This window comes from Zea mays, chromosome 2 (genome assembly GCF_902167145.1).
Source record: "Zea mays cultivar B73 chromosome 2, Zm-B73-REFERENCE-NAM-5.0, whole genome shotgun sequence".
Classification (NCBI taxonomy): Eukaryota; Viridiplantae; Streptophyta; class Magnoliopsida; order Poales; family Poaceae; genus Zea; species Zea mays.
In genome coordinates this window covers 56,694,157-56,710,914 of record NC_050097.1, presented here as the reverse complement: position 1 = coordinate 56,710,914, position 16,758 = coordinate 56,694,157, and the positions used below count along the sequence as shown (strand labels likewise).

Genomic DNA, 16,758 nt, shown 5'->3' with positions numbered 1-16,758 from the left:
TCCCAACGGATAGTTATCTGATCTGCCGTTCAGCTTGATCGATAACTTTATAAATCTAATTTATTCAGAGGCCGGCGGCAGCGCACACGTCTGCACCAGTAATGTTAGCCGCGCCTGTGGCGTAATAGAAGGGGTAACGATGGATCCGACCAGAAAGGCCTCGACATTGACGGATCCAGACGGCGATCCGGTCAAAGAGACGACGAATCTAGCCGAGAAGGTAGATCTCTCGAGAGAGTTCATATTAAATGATGTTGTACATGCCATAATAACTCTATAAATCTAATTTATTCATAGGCGAAGGTAGTAGTATTATCTTTCCCAGCGGATCGTTATCTGATCTGCCGTTCAGCTTGATCGATCCACGTCGTTTGATCTCGGCGAGCAGCACATGGCGGCTCTTCTTGTGTACAGGTCTCACTCTCTGCTACTTCAGTGCAAGGCGGAGTGAATGCACACAATAACGTGAGTATTGTGGGAACTACTTGTAGATGCAAACGATGTAAATCCACCTGCTCCACCAAGTGCCCGCCCGGCTCTATCCATTCCATTCGTCAACATGCAGGTTCAGACTGGCCCGTGCTGGACCAGTGAGCGGTGCCGGTGAACCCCAATGCAAGCGAAGCGAGTGACCATCGGGGAAGCCTCCCGTGCTGCCCCCACATGGCTTGCCTGAATGCCTCTCTCTCGCCGCAGTGCCCTCTCTCTCTCCTCCTCCTCTCCGTCGAAGGGCGTCACGAGAGCCCAGAGGGCATCCGAGGCCCCCACCCCACCCCTTCCTCCGTGTATATAAGCAGTGGCAGGGTGAGCGTCTCTCCTCAGACCACCACTGCGCCATTGGCCAGCTAGAGCCAACCAGAAGAGCTTGCAGTTACTGAGAGTGTGTGAGAGAGAGAGGATGATGGGTGGCAGCGGCAGGGCTGCTCTGCTGCTGGCCCTGGTGGCCGTGAGCCTGGCCGTGGAGATCCAGGCCGACGCCGGGTACGGGTACACCCCGACGCCGACGCCGGCCACCCCGACCCCGAAGCCGGAGAAGCCCCCCACCAAGGGGCCCAAGCCGGAGAAGCCGCCAAAGGAGCACAAGCCGCCCAAGGAGCACGGGCCCAAGCCGGAGAAGCCGCCCAAGGAGCACAAGCCGACGCCGCCCACGTACACCCCGAGCCCCAAACCCACGCCGCCGACGTACACTCCCACCCCGACGCCCCCCAAGCCGACGCCACCCACATACACTCCCGCCCCTACGCCCCACAAACCCACTCCCACTCCTCCGACGTACACCCCTTCCCCCAAACCTCCGACACCTAAGCCGACCCCGCCGACGTACACTCCAAGCCCCAAGCCACCGGCTAGCAAGCCTCCCACGCCCAAGCCGACCCCGCCGACGTACACCCCTTCTCCCAAGCCTCCGACACCTAAGCCGACCCCGCCTACGTACACTCCAAGCCCCAAGCCACCGGCTACCAAGCCTCCGACGCCCAAGCCGACCCCACCGACGTACACCCCTTCCCCCAAACCTCCGACACCTAAGCCGACCCCGCCTACGTACACTCCAAGCCCCAAGCCACCGGCTACCAAGCCTCCCACGCCCAAGCCGACCCCGCCGACGTACACCCCTTCTCCCAAGCCTCCGACACCCAAGCCGACCCCGCCGACGTACACCCCTTCCCCCAAGCCTCCGACGCCCAAGCCGACCCCGCCGACGTACACTCCAAGCCCCAAGCCTCCCACACACCCGACGCCCAAGCCGACCCCACCGACGTACACCCCTTCCCCAAAGCCTCCGACACCTAAGCCGACCCCGCCGACGTACACGCCTTCCCCCAAGCCTCCGACACCCAAGCCGACCCCACCGACGTACACTCCAAGCCCCAAGCCACCGGCTACCAAGCCTCCCACGCCCAAGCCGACCCCACCGACGTACACTCCCACACCGAAGCCGCCGGCCACCAAGCCGCCCACCTACACTCCGACGCCGCCGGTGTCTCACACCCCCAGCCCGCCGCCACCTTACTACTAGAAACCGATGCCTACCATACCACACTGCTGTCAGTCTCTGGAGCATTTAGGTACGTACTAATACTACGTACAACGGTACAAGAATGGAGCATGCAATATGCATGCACACTACATACATTTAGTATGCTTGTGTCAAATGTATCGTCAGTATCATACTGATCTCCTGGCATAGTCTGGCACTAACCATAGGCTCTCCTTTTCTTTTGTGTTGGGACAGGTGGTCTCGATCGATGGAAGAATTGTGTCCTAGCCAGCCGGCAAAGGTGACCTGCTGATGATGATGATGAGAGGCGAGTCCTACGCCCTAGTCCTACTACTACCCTCTTTGTGTGCTGCCATCCATCCGTCCCCGCTAGACGATCGAGGAGAGAATAACGCAGAGCTCTGTGCTCCCGGCCTCTGTCTTCTGCCGTCCCGGCCGTTTAATTTATAGTCTCTACTGTGTGTTCGTCCCATGTGTTTAGCAGCAGCAGCAGGTGTATTGTGCGGGTATGTAATGGTATTGCAACTATATTGGGTGTAAAACCATAATAAATGTGGAAAAAATGCAAGGAAAAAAGGCTTCTACTGTTTACACTTACTACCGTACCCCTTTCATTCGGTGACGTGACGTGACGACAGTAAAAAGACTGAAGGAGAGGCGCCCAAGGCCAACAGGGCCAAGGTGAGGTCGCGCTGCCGTGGTGCAGCAAAGCTTGGCTGCCAAAGTCTGCGGCCGGCGACGTGAGCTGTCAGTCACGCGGCTGCATGCTACGGTCTCGCTAGACGCGACGACGCCTATTGCCCATCCTCGCCCTGCTCTGCTGCAGCAGTGCAGCACCGTACCCATGCCATGCCTGAGTGAGTGACATGACACCACCGACTGCCCAAAGATTCAGGAGTGTACAAATGCGCTCCAGCTGCTCTGCTCTCACCTATACGGGACGGAAACACCCGTGTCAGTGGCGCAAAGGCTATACTAATAATAATGTATTGTTAGCACGTAGTACTATGACCGTAGTACTGCTAGCCTTAAGAGCAGAAGTGCATGCGACAGGAAGATGCATCCACCGTGTAGCGGCAGCAGCACAAAATCGAGATGCCCACAAATTACCTACCCGTAGCTACGGGAGTAGTAGTATTAGTAATTAAAGGCACGGAACCAGGAGGAAAAAAAAAAGGAAACAATAACAGCGTTATTTTACGGCTATTTTGGCAACATTATTTTCTAAATGGGTTTTCATTTTTTCAAAGGAAAATTAGTTTATTATTTCTTGTGAAAATGGAAATCATTTGAAAAAAATAGAGTTAGCTCTTAACCTGGGAAAAAAATAGAACAGTAGTAGCTAGTCAGTGAATAAAAAGGTTGCTACGCTGACGCTTTGTGTACGGCATGGTTAATTTACTTGGCCTATTACTGCAAAAGCCTGTACTCCCTCGCTCCACCGTTCCTAGAGTTAAAAAAACTGGCCAAAATACATACCTATAATTCTAAATATATGAGCTAGTTTATCTAGTTGTTTTAGTTAAGGGGATCAAACAGGTTTGACGACCTGCGGACGAGCCCACGTGGTGCAGCTCCGAAATCTCATCAACCGTCCTTTTTCCGGAACTAATCGTATATCTTCGCACGAATTTATATGCCGCTCTCGGTCGACTTGAGTTGAGATATAATCGCTTTCGGAGTGGCGGTGTGGCCTTGGTGGCCACATGCTCACATGGGTATATCGATGGATGTCAGAGATATACGGAGTATATACTTATGTTTGCTGTGGTATTTTATTTCTAGTGTCTTCTCTGACTGCAGGAACAAAACGCAGTGGGAGTAGTGCGGTGTGTGTGATAATGACTGACACGTGAAGACCAACCAGTGCGTGGTGGACTGGTGGCGGTAGTACGTACTAGTACATACAGCACGAGAAAGGAAAGCACGCTTTCATCAGCGGTAACGTGGCTCTTGTCCTCCCTGTGCTCAACATGAGCAGTCATCGACGAGAAAAAGGGGCCGCGTACGTGCAGACAGAGTTTATATAAAACTATGTAGGGTACCAGTACGTCGTCGGATTGATCGCCACCTGCCACCGTAGGCCGTAGATGAAAGCCTGAAGGTGTGTAAGGTGAAGGCGATGGCCGGTCAAAAGGTGAACCAAACCCTACAACGTACGGGCTTTTTTACTGACTGTTGTTGTGTACTAGCCGTTACCGTTAGGCAAGACATGCACCGTATAGCATGGTTAATGATCTGATTTCGATCGTGATCTGAGTACCCGTCTTCGACCGTGACTTCCTCTGATCTGCATGCATGTACATCTGCCCCGTAACTTCGCTTTTCAGATTGACTCGTATTATTAGGTCAAAATAATCTAAAACTTTTTTTTTGCCGCGTGGGTCTTTTCAAACCATGCGTTAGTGACAGCTAGCTGGTGCTTGACCTTCATTATTCCGGTGCCATCTGTCCCTAAAACTTTTCCGGAATGGCAAAAAAAACATATAAAAAAACCGTCCTATATATGGTATATATGAGGAGTAGAGCAGGAGTATTTACGATAGGCAAGACACGCACTGATACTCGTACAGTTCTTCTAAATTATAAGAGGTACTTGTTTTTGTTTCAAAATATTAGACTTTAGAATTTTTTTCCTCCAGATTTTATATTATTTGTATTATGTATAAATCTAATGTATAGAAGAAGAAGAAAAAACTAATCGTTTTTAAAAAATCAGGACGTCTTCTAATTTAGAGCGAAGATACCTAGCTCTTGGCAACCTGGTAGTATATCAGTTAAAGATAATGTCAACTGAAACGTAAGATTTTTTTCCTCTCTCTCTAGATAGACGGTGTGCTTTATATATTACGCACACTCATCAGATAGGCCTAACTTGGGTTGACGAGCAGTTAAAGTTAAAAGTGGACTAGACTATCTAGAGCTACCTATGTACTCCTCCTACTACTTAGATCGACAAACAAAATTAAATACACACTGAGATGAAACAAAATTAATGACCGGTTTGGTTGGCACTGCTAATGCCAAGCTAGGACGCTGTGCAGGCAAGAGCTCCATCGGGTTCATGGATGATGGACGGGGCCTGCCTGCCTTGTCCCACGGGGACCATGGATGAGAAGAGAAGGACCGAGAAAAGGGCCAGGAAGGGGTGTGCCGACGCCGGGACCGAATTTTTTGCATTTTGGTTTTTCATCAGAAAAAAATTCACATTTAGACCCTAGAAAATTTTAATGTTATTTTTGGACCCTTTACTCGGCGCCGTAGCCTGTGGCGCCGAGGTAACACAGCTCGGCGCCATAGGATATGGCGCCGAGGTACGTGCCACGTTGGCACAAACGGACGTCATGGCGCCGACGTGGTACTGAGCTCGGCGCCATAGATCTTGGCGCCGAGCTTCATTTTTTACAGAAAACTTGCCTAGCTTAGTTGGTAAAATACAAGGCTTTTAAACTTGTGGTCGTGGGTTTGAGCCCCACGGTGGACGTTTTTTAATACTTTTTTGGTCTTTGTTACTTATTTATTTTTTTTTGTTGTCCATATTTTTCGTTTATGTCGTTAATTTGTCCGTCCTGATTTATTTCTCATCCAGTTTTATTTTTGTGACTGATTTGTTTATTCGTCCAGATTTTTTTTATCCGGCGAGCACATCAATTGTATATGCAGTAAATTCTAAAATATATCATCTATGAGACAAGTATATAATGGAGTATACTTTTATTTAGTGCAGAAGAAAAAAAGATTAATATGTGTGCTTCTTTTTACTGGGAATATGTTATTATGGATTTAAAATTTATGTTCAAAAGAACTCAATGAAAATATAATATTTTTATTTGATCACGATTGAAGTAAGAGTGTTCTCATTTGATTTTTATTGTGGTTAGCTGAGCAAACAAGGGGAGAAGTTGACGGCTTGTGAGCACTGTGGCACACAACTGCTGTGCTCGCCGGATAAAAAAATCTGGACGAATAAACAAATCAGTTACAAAAATAAAACTGGATGAGAAATAAATTAGGACACACAAATCAACGACATAAACGAAAAATATGGACAACAAAAAAACAAATAAGTGACAATGACAAAAAATATTAAAAAAACACCCACCGTGGGGATCGAACCCATGATCACAAGGTTAAGAGCCTTGTATTTTACCAACTAAGCTAGACAAGTTTTCTGTATAGAACAGAGCTCGGCGCCAAGATCTATGGCGCCGAGCTCGGTACCACGTCGACGCCACGACGTCCGTTTGTGCCAACGCAGCACGTACCTCGGCGCCATAGCCTATGGCGCCGAGCTGTGTTACCTCGGCGCCACAGGCTACGGCGCCGAGTAAAGGGTCCAAAAATGACATTAAAATTTTCTAGGGTCTAAACGTGAATTTTTTTCGATGAAGGACCAAAATACAAAAAATTCGGACGCCGGGACCGGCAGGGCAGGGAACCCGCAAGCTCCACCGCCACCGCCACCGCCATACAAGAAACTTGTTAAAAAAGACTACTCCAAATGGGCCTTGGCCTGACCTAATTGCCCACGCCGGCAGAGTATTTTTATTAGGGACCGATCCTCCTCGACACTGAGGGGTGGGCCCCTCCCACCATTGACTGCCGCAGCAGATCTAGCGGTGGATCGGAGCCGTGACAACCGGGTGCTGGAATGGAACGGAGCGGCGCTGAGATGATGACGAGTCTTGTGTTGTGATGGTAGGGGTGAAAACGGGTAGGGTACTGGAAACGGGTACCGGATACGGGTACTGATTCGGGACCATTTTTCGGATACGAATATTTTTATATTCGGGACGGATACGGGTAATACCCGGATAGTACAGCTTCGGATTCGGGTCGGATACGGAACGAGTATTACCCGGTAAATACCCGAATATTCGGGTCGGATACGGGTACCCGGAATTCGGGTACCCGTTTTTTCTTTTTCTGCATAATAATATAGTTATAAAATCATAACTTTTACATATGAAATCGGATGAATATAAAGTTTATATGAAAATTGTAGAGCTCGAAGAGATCTATAACTTTGTAGTACAACACATTTTTGTTTAAACATATTTTTAGGCCAAAATCATTGAAATAATATCTAAATTTATATCAAAATAATAGACTTTAACATTTTCATGTGGGGACTTAATATTATCTCCATGTGGGAACTTAGAATTATCTTTTTATAAACTATTTATTAATATTGGTAACTTATTCGCAATTTCCAGTCGACACTACAATATTTTTATGAATTTAATTGTATTTTGATGATTTTCTACAACAAGAAATTTATAATACACCAAATAGCCTAAAAATTTCATGAATTTTTATGGGGACACAACATATATCCACATAGAGTTCTAAAAACATTTGGATTATAAAATCCACAAGATGTTAGTGTTTCTTCCATTCCACTCTCACTTATTGCGTGAGTTACACGTGAAATCATTTTATGTATCGACGTTTCAACATAATTAATATTCTACTTATCATTTTCATGTGGCGACTTGAGGTTTTATTTGAATAGAATGTTTATTTGTTTTGGTAAGTTTTTTGAAATTTTGGGTCAAAACTAGTGTATTTATGAATTTTAATTATATTTTGATGACTTTATGTAGAAAGAAATGAATAATGTACAAATAGCCTCAGAAATCTATGAAGTTATACGAAGGTACAACATATGGCCACATATAGTCATAAAAAATAATGGGACCATAAAATCCACAGGATGTAAACGTTTTTTTCTATTTTATTTCCACTTACTGCGTGAGTTTGTAGTAAAATCACTCTAAGTATCCAAGTTTCAACATAATCAATACTTCACTTTACCATTTTTATGTGGGAACTTGAGATTATCTTCTATTAAATGTTTATTAGTATTAATTTACTTGCAATTTCGTGGTCGAACAAGAATATTTTATGATAACCAATTAATGCATTATCCGACAAGTATCCGATATCCAATCAAATAATATCCGTATCCGTCACTTATCCGTCCGGATAAATATCCGGTCCCTGTATCCGTATCCGTCCCGTTTCTAACTATCCGTATCCGATCCAAATCCGTTTTAAATACATTAGGGTAGGATACAGGATGAGCTAATATCCATCCGTATCCGCCCGTTTTCACCCCTATGTGATGGCAACTGGCGCCCGGGAGCGGGGCCCCGTAGCTTTGAGCCTTTGACCCGCAGGCAGGCAGGCAGCCGAAGCCGCCCGGGAGCGCGTCGCGTTTTACGCCGACACCACCGGGGAACACGGCTCCTCCGATCCACACCCGACCCGACGCGCGAGGGTCACGACAGAAGGACGCGACGCGAGCACCAGGAAGCAGCACGAGTGCGATGCGGAGAATGAAACGAGCGCGACCGGGCCCGGTGCGCTGATTGGGTTGGTTTGGTGGGGTGGAGTGGAGTGGAGTGGGGGAAGGCAAGTAGCGAAAGCGAGCCGTGGATGGCGGAGAAGCCGACAGCTCGCGATCGGGGATGGGCGGGCTCCATCCATGAGATGAGACTCCGCGCTAGGGAGTAGGGATGGCGAAGCTGCTAGGGGAGTTTCCTAGGGAGGACACGCCAGCCAGCTGCCTGCGTGAGTTGTCCTTGTCCACTCAACAGCGTTTCAGCTCCGTTTACTGTAGCAAGGTCTGAATGGTTAATATCCTCGACTCTCATCTACCACTATTAAGACTACCCTCAGCAATTTACTTATCCAGTACACACTCTACAGTACAGACCATTGTAAAAATAGTACATATAGTTAAATTTTAGATAATCTGCTTGAGCGGATCTAATATTAGTACTATATACTTGCAGTTCCGTCCGGTGCGTGCGAACGTGCAATCATTGTCATTGGCCCGCGAAGGGAAACGGGCGATGTGCAATGGAGCAGTCCGGCGGCCGCGCCGGCGCCCCGTGCAGCTGTGTACTATCAGGAGCCCGAGAGCCACCGGGACACATGCCGAGCGCGCCGTGGTTTCGGTCTTTCTGGCCCATAAATAAATAAATAATCCACCCAGATCTGCGTCCAAATTAGCCTTGCACCGTCACACACGCCAAGTCTCTGAATCGTCGATATCCTTCCTAGCGGCTACTGGGACACCTCCACATGCAAAAAGCTAGCGTTACGTTTCAGATCCAGGCAGCTGTAGTGACTCGTAGATAAGATACTAGAGTGTCCAAGGCCTTTAGGTGCAAGTGCAACAGACCGTGTGTTCTGGGCTGCTTACCAAACCAAACGATAAAGCACTACTAGCATTTCCGGCAGAGATAGCCATACCGGAGTAGTATGTAGCTTCGCCGAACATTCATGCCTAATTTTTTTTGTTTTTAATCGTTTTTCAACAAAAAAATATATTTAGACCTCTGAATAACTTATTTCATGTTTTGAACCTTTTACTCGGTCTCATAACTTATATCGCCGAGCTCTGACGTGGCTTTAACGGCCAGCGGCGGCTAGGTCTAATGTGGCGCTGACGGGACGTTCTAGCTCGACGCCATAGATCTTAAAGTCGAGTTAGGAAGTCATATAAATCGGACGTTCTCTTGGGATATCCTACCTCGGCGCTTGGGGGTGGTGGCGTAGTCGGGCGGCGGTGGCGTCGCAGCTGGGAGAGAGCGCGGCTGCTAGAGAAAGAGCAATGGGGAGAGAGAAAGGCATCTCGATATTTTAGTTCTGAGCTCGGGGCCAAGATATATATCGGTGGCCACTGGTCAGTGTGGCAGGCATATCGGTGCCGGGCAAAGAGTCTAAAACTGACATGAATTCTTGCAGAGATCTAAACTTGAATTTTTTCATAGATTGGGTTCAAATAAAAAAAAAAATCGGACATTCATGCTGCTCACGTGGCTCCAAAGCGAACGGTACGGAAGGTACTCACCGGCTCACCGCGGGCGGTACAGCTGCTGGGTACATCTCAACAACAGAAACTTTAAAAAAAAAACTAAAATTCAAACAAGGCACTTGCCACGGTAGCGCCACTGCAAACTATATATTTACAATGTCCTGTAATTAGAACTAGCTAGTCTAAAAACTCAAATTCTCTCAGAGATCGGAAGGATATACATACATATTAACGAGAAATGAACCCACTTCAATTTCGGACATTCGAGTTCCCAACTTTCACTGCTTCAAAATAATAAGATTCTGTTTGAAGAAATACATTAGTATATCTTGAATGTTGTAAGAGAATGTTTTGTTTGTCGATAAAAAATCGATCCACGTTCGTGCGCAGTGAGCTTCCCCATACCTCACCCCTCTATATAGACGTATGCAATTAAATCCATAAAATATTCTAATATCAACAGAAAATTATAAATAAGTTATCAAATCTAATAAACATTCTATAAAAAAGATAACATCAATTCTCCATCTCGGTCTGTGTCCGCTCGGTTTATCCGGCAATGCCCCCCTCCCTCTGCCAACAACCGCAGCAAGGATGTACTTTCGCTGACAAACCCTTGTTTCTGAAGTTAGAAGCTATTTTTCCTATCAGAAAACCACTAAAACTCTACAGTGCACTCCAGAGTTTTAGCAGCAGAGGTGCCCCAAGATAGATAGAGTAGAGCCATATGCTAAATCATCTCACATGACTGCACAGAAGCACAAGTCAAATGTACAGTACGGATGTGGAACGATAAGGTCGATTTCGTCAGTTTAACGCACCCAAAAAAGGTCGATTCCTGCCGGACTGCCGACGACGGAAACTGTCAACCATTCAGCCGTCCTAGCTCCTCCGTCCACAAAATTCTTGCTTGGGTCCAGAGATATCGCAAGGCCTCCATTCCAAGCCCACTCGGTGTAGTTTGGTCCAAATCCAAACACACCTGCAGCAGCAGTGCACAACCAAGACCGATGGTGTGGTACGACAGGTCGCTTCAGCCCATTAAGCTATCCGTGGTTCCGGGGCAGAACCTGTCAAATCTTACGGATCGCCCAAGATACTCCCCGCCGAATCCAAGCCAGATTCTCGTGGCAAACAGTTTACCAGTTAATTTTAGCACATTAACCTCTAACATGAGATTGGTTACATACACCGTTTCGTCCTGCGTCACCACGTGTGTTGACTTTATTTGAGTTTGTGTTTGGTTTCCTGGATGTGTGAAGCGCACGCTGCATGGACTGACATAAAATAAGTTATGTTGGTTGCATCCACACGTATGTCCGAAACGTTGCCTGGCCGTGTGAAGCGCACGCTGCATGGACTGACGTAAAATAAGTTATGTTGGTTGCATCCACACGTACGTCCGAAACGTTGTCTGGACGTGTGAAGCGCACGCTGCATGGACTGACGTAGAATAAGTTATGTTGGTTGCATCCACACGTACGTTCGAAACGTTACCTGGACGTGTGAAGCACACGCTGTATGGACTGACGTAAAATAAGTTATGTTGGTTGCATCCACACGTCCATTACGTGGTCGGCCAGGCTCACGCGAGATTATACGCGTGGGTGCGATCATCCAATCGGACGGTAAACTGACCCGCTAACAAATTGGCTAACGGTTAGTCAGAGGGCTGACAAACTGTTTGACCATTAAGCATTTGACATTCCTAATATATGCTAATAGATTGTATAAAGAGAAAAGAACATCTATTAGTCAAATCTCCAAACATACTCTGATTAACTTTTACTAGTTAGTCACTGATAAACAATAAGTCAGGCAGATCTAAACATAGCCTTAGCACTACATACAACGTTTTTTTTTCTCCATTGGCACTCTCAAAATTCGTCGGGGCCTGGCCTAAACTTCACTGGTCCATTTTAATGAGATTTTCACTACTCGTGCCATGGTTCTGTTAAAGTCGTCATTCCATATTAACCATAGGCTTCAAAACCACGAGTTGCAAGCATCTTTTACCAGCTTATAAACCTCGAGTTGAAAGAAATCCAAATCCCATATCTCAAAACCTGTGTTGCTTGCTACTAGCGATGCAGAGACAAGACTTGCTAATCGATGTGCACTCAGCCGCGAATGTTGCTAATAAAGCGCCTGCGTGCTTCCCAGTCTAAGAACACGGCAGGCACTTGCGGCCCCGTGAAGCACGGCCCAGTCAATCCGCTCGCACATTCTTGGGATGAGCCCCTCCGCAGTTCGTCCAGCAGCACCCAACCCAAGATAATGGGTTTGGTAGCTTCAAACTCAAAGATTCAAACGGACACTTACTATATAAGGCGCGAGATGGGCGAGCATCGGAGGCAAGCCAAAACCAAAGCATGGGCATCACGAACATGAAGGGCCTTGCCCTCCTTGTTGCTCTTACCGCTGTTTTCTCCTCCTGCTGCAGCGCTGCATCGTCTCGCTATGCCTTCCCAGCGGTAGAAGCACCGGCTCCGGCGCTCTATGCCGAGGCACCGCTGGGTGCGCACCCTGGATCGGAGCATGGGGAGCACCACCACCGTAATTCGTTAGCGCCCGTCGAACCACCGTCCTACCATAGCTCGCCGCCTAGCCACAAACATCATGGCCACCATGGCCATCATGGCCACCACCACCACCATCAAGGTCCTTCCCCGGCTCAACACCCTCCACCGTCCCCTCCTTATCATGCACCACCGCCTCATTTTCCGTCTCCTCCTCCACACCGTGCACCTCCACCCCCAGCTCACTACGCACCTCCGCCTCATTTCCCATCTCCTCCTCCTGCACACCATGCACCTCCAACACCAGCTCACTACGCACCCCCACCTCATTTTCCTTCACCTCCTGCACACCATACACCTCCACCCCCAGCTCACTACGCCCCGCCACCTTATTTTCCAACTCCTACACACCATACACCTCCAGCTCACTACGCTCCACCGCCTTATTTTCCATCTCCTCCTACACACCATGCACCTCCACCTCCAGCTCACTATGCCCCACCGCCTCGTTTTCCATCTCCTCCTGCACACCATGCACCTCCACCCCCAGCTCACTACGCGCCTCCGCCTCATTTCTCACCCCCTGCCCACAATTCACCACCACCCCATTTCTCGCCTCCCGCTCACCATGCGCCACCGCCACATTTTTCACCTCCCGCTCATCATTCTCCACCGCCTTATTCTCCACCCCATGGTCATTATTCTCCACCGCCCCCAACTCACTACCCACCACATATTCCACCACCTCCAACGCACAAGTATCCATCACCACCATCGCCTTCTCATGGTGAGGCACAACCACCACGTGGCCACAGGAAACTTCCACCACCATCTAGATCGATGTATTCAACCATAGCACCCTCACCGGCAAATTACAATGTTGTCTCACCATCTGAGCAAGGTCCCAAGATCAAAGATCATGGCGCCCCGGGGAATGCACCTATGTCGTCGGGTCAAGAAGGAGCATCGCCGCCATGGTATTTTTGATGCGAAGATCAAGATAAATGCTTGCCAATTGCAGTTCTACTCTCCACAAGAGATCAAAAGCCCAAAAGCTACTTTAGAGGGAGTTCCTTTTTTCTTATCACACTTATCACGTCGAAGCATAATATTATTGAATAATTTATGTAATCCATTTGGACCAAGCATGTTGTCAATGAAATCTTATGTCAAAATGTTTCTGCATCTTTTGGTGATGTCGGGGGTAATAATTAGGGATACCCGAATTATCCCCCAAAGAACGCACCCATAGAGATAAGGATGAAACCCCCGAGGGGAGACAACCGAGGTACCTATACTGCCAAAGCGTCTCCCGAAATCTCTCCTCCCTTGGGTAGAACTCCGCCTCGCCTGAGGTCGACGCCCCTCCATCCGTCTCGCCCGAGCTCGCCTCAGGCAGATAAGACAGGGGTGCCCCGAAAACAGGGAGGGAACGTCCACATTTAATGCGCGTACCTACCCCACACAGCGGCAGCGGCGCACACTGGCAGATAAGACGGCGATCACGGCTGGTGCAACATCATGATCACGTCTACGCTACAGTGCGCGCACACCACCTGTCATCCTCCGATGGGATGCCCAATACGACAAACAGAGCAGACTGGCCCGCAATCTCTTCGCCTCGCCCAAAGCACGGTTCAGACCGCGGGCGCAACTTCTCTGCCTCGCCCGATCCCGGGCCTAGCCTTCGGGCGCAAGATCTCCGTCTCGCCCGACCTCGAGCCTAGCCTTCGAGCGCAAGATCTCCGCTTCGCCCGAACCCGGGCCCAGCCTTCGGGCGCAAGATCTCCGCCTCGCCCTTGGGCACATGATCTTCGCCTCACCCGAGCTTGGCCTCGGCCACCAACTCCACTACAAATCCCACGGGCGGCCACTCTGCCAGACTATGGCGCACGTCAGGGGATGGCTCGTCCAACACCTCAGGAAGACTTCTGCCTCGCCCGAGCGGGGCTCTGACCTTGATAAGAGCCGCAGGGAATCTCAACGTCATCCCGTGCAAGGACGCTGACGAACCCTGTAAGCAGCTTTTAGCCATACCCTGGCGTTGTTACACCAACTACGGCATGGGCAGCCTCTCCCTCGAGGGCTCTGGCGTACGGACAACCCCTCAGACTCTACCTCGGCTCTCAGCGGGGATCCAGCGAACACAAGTCAACACCAATGTGCATCATCATGTCGGCTTGTCGGACGCCAAGACGTCCCTACTTCAGGCACAACACCCCGCTTCATTGCGGATGCTCCCCTTCGTATATAAATAAGGCAACAGGGTCCCTTCAATGGAGACATCGAGACATGAAGCTGACCAGCAGCAGAACACAACACAAGACGAGCAGCGCACCGGCGAACACTTAGTTCTCCACTCGGTCTACTCGAACTTAGATATTGGCACTTGCCTCAATCATTTCTAGGGACTTGGGGACCTCCCCTCTCCCGATGTGCTTGTAAACCCCTACTACAGGCACCTCGATGCGAGTAATATAAGCCTCATCCCCCTCTGCTGGAAGTAGGGCCTCGTGTTGCCCGAACCAGGATAAATTGCTTGTGTCTACTCGTACACCATCTAGAGTCTAGCCACGCGACATCATTTACTAGTCGGTTAGGACCCCCCCCCGGTTTCCAAAAGACCGACAGTTGGCACGTCAGGTAGGGGCTTGTCGCGTGAAACACTTCCAGTTCCCGCGCAAGGCTCTAGATGGCAGGTTTCTACCACCCACTCACGCTTGGGACAGTGATCAAGTTCGAGAGTCTCAAGTTCATGTCTCTTGGCATCGAGTATGACATGGTACTCCTCCCACCTATCCCTCTTGAGCGTCCAAGCTCCCATCGCCGCCCTTCTCGTCGTAGGAGGCAGAGATGGAGCAATCACGATCGTGCCACTCATGGCACTCCGTGCACTAGAGGAGCCTCCGGGATGGTTGATGGCATCGACTCCCTCTAGAGGGATCTAGCCAGCATCAACATTGCACCCGGAGCACCACCAGTTGCACCTACACCAGCATTACTGGCACCACTGAAAGTCGTCTAGAGGGGGGGTGAATAGGCGGAAACTGAAATTCACAACTTTAAGCACACTACAAGCTGGGGTTAGCGTTAGAATAAAATCCGAGTCCGAGGAGAGGGGAAAACAAATCAACCAAGAAAATAAAGCGGATGACACGGTGATTTGTTTTACCGAGGTTCGGTTATATAGAACCTAGTCCCCATTGAGGTGGTCACAAAGACCAGGTCTCTATCAACCCTTTTCCTCTCTCAAATGGCCACTTAGACCGAGTGAGGCTTCTTCCTTAATCTCACGGGTCACTTAAACCTCGCAAGGACCACCACACAATTGGTGTCTCTTGCCTTGCTTACAAAGCTTGAGAGTAAGAAGTGAGAAAGAAAAGAAAGCCAAGCCAAGCAAACAAGAGCAACAAGAAACACAAGTGATCCTCTCACAAGTCCTAATGCACTAGAATTGAATTAGGGACTTTGATCGGATCGGTGGCTTTGATTTGTGTCTTGGAGTGTTGCACTTTGCTCTTGTATTGAATGAGGAGTAGTGAATGCTTGGATTGTTGGAGTGGAGGTGGTTGGGGGTATTTATAGCCCTCAACCACCAAAACAACCGTAGGGGGTGGCTGCTGTCGATGGGCGCACCGGACAGTCCGGTGCGGCAGCCACGTCACCCAACCGTTAGGGTTCTGACGCATTCGACCGTTGGAGCGCTCACTTTTGGTGGCACCGGACAGCCGGTGCCGCACCGGACAGGCACTCTTCACTGTCCAGTGCGCCTCTGACCTGTGTTCTGACTTCTGCCGCAACTGTAGCGCTGTCAGGGCACTGTGCAGTCGACCGTTGCGCTGGAGAGCCGTTACCCCGCTTGGTGCACCGAACAGTCCGATGGCACACCGGACAATCCGGTGAATTATAGCGGAGAAATGCCTAAGAAACCCGAATGTGAAGAGTTCGGAGTTGTACGACCCTGGTGCATCGGACACTGTCCAGTGACACACCGGACAGTCCGGTGCGCCAGACCAGGGCACCCTTCGGTTTATTTTGCTCCTTTCTTTTTGAACCCTAACTTTGATCTTTTATTTGTTTGTGTTGAACCTTTATGCACCTGTAGAATATATAATCTAGAGCAAACTATTTAGTCCAATTATTTGTGTTGGGCATTCAACCACCAAAATCATTTATAGGAAAAGGTTAAACCCTATTTCCCTTTCAATCTCCCCCTTTTTGGTGATTGATGCCAACACAAACTAAAGCAAATATATAAGTGCAGAATTGAACTAGTTTGCATAAGGTAAGTGCATAGGTTACTTGGAATTAAACCAATTTATACTTTTACTAGATATGCATGGTTTGCTTTCTTTTATTTAACATTTTGGACCACGCTTGCACCACTTGTTTTGTTTTTGCAGATCTTTTTG

The 16,758-nt window shown here is 48.8% G+C and overlaps 1 protein-coding gene across 1 annotated transcript; it reads left to right on the top strand.

The window, feature by feature from the left end:
• The first annotated feature begins 829 nt into the window (after positions 1-829).
• On the top strand, positions 830-2,596 carry LOC542371 (extensin). The gene is made up of 2 exons (NM_001111947.2): positions 830-2,066; positions 2,234-2,596. The coding sequence occupies exon 1, from the start codon at positions 899-901 to the stop codon at positions 2,015-2,017; it is 1,119 nt and encodes a 372-aa protein (NP_001105417.2). The 5' UTR covers positions 830-898; the 3' UTR covers positions 2,018-2,066; positions 2,234-2,596.
• The last annotated feature ends 14,162 nt before the right edge of the window (positions 2,597-16,758 follow it).

Excerpts from the sequence above, each read along its gene's own strand:
- LOC542371 (NM_001111947.2), top strand. The coding sequence starts at position 899 with ATGATGGGTGGCAGCGGCAGGGCTGCTCTGCTGCTGGCCCTGGTGGCC.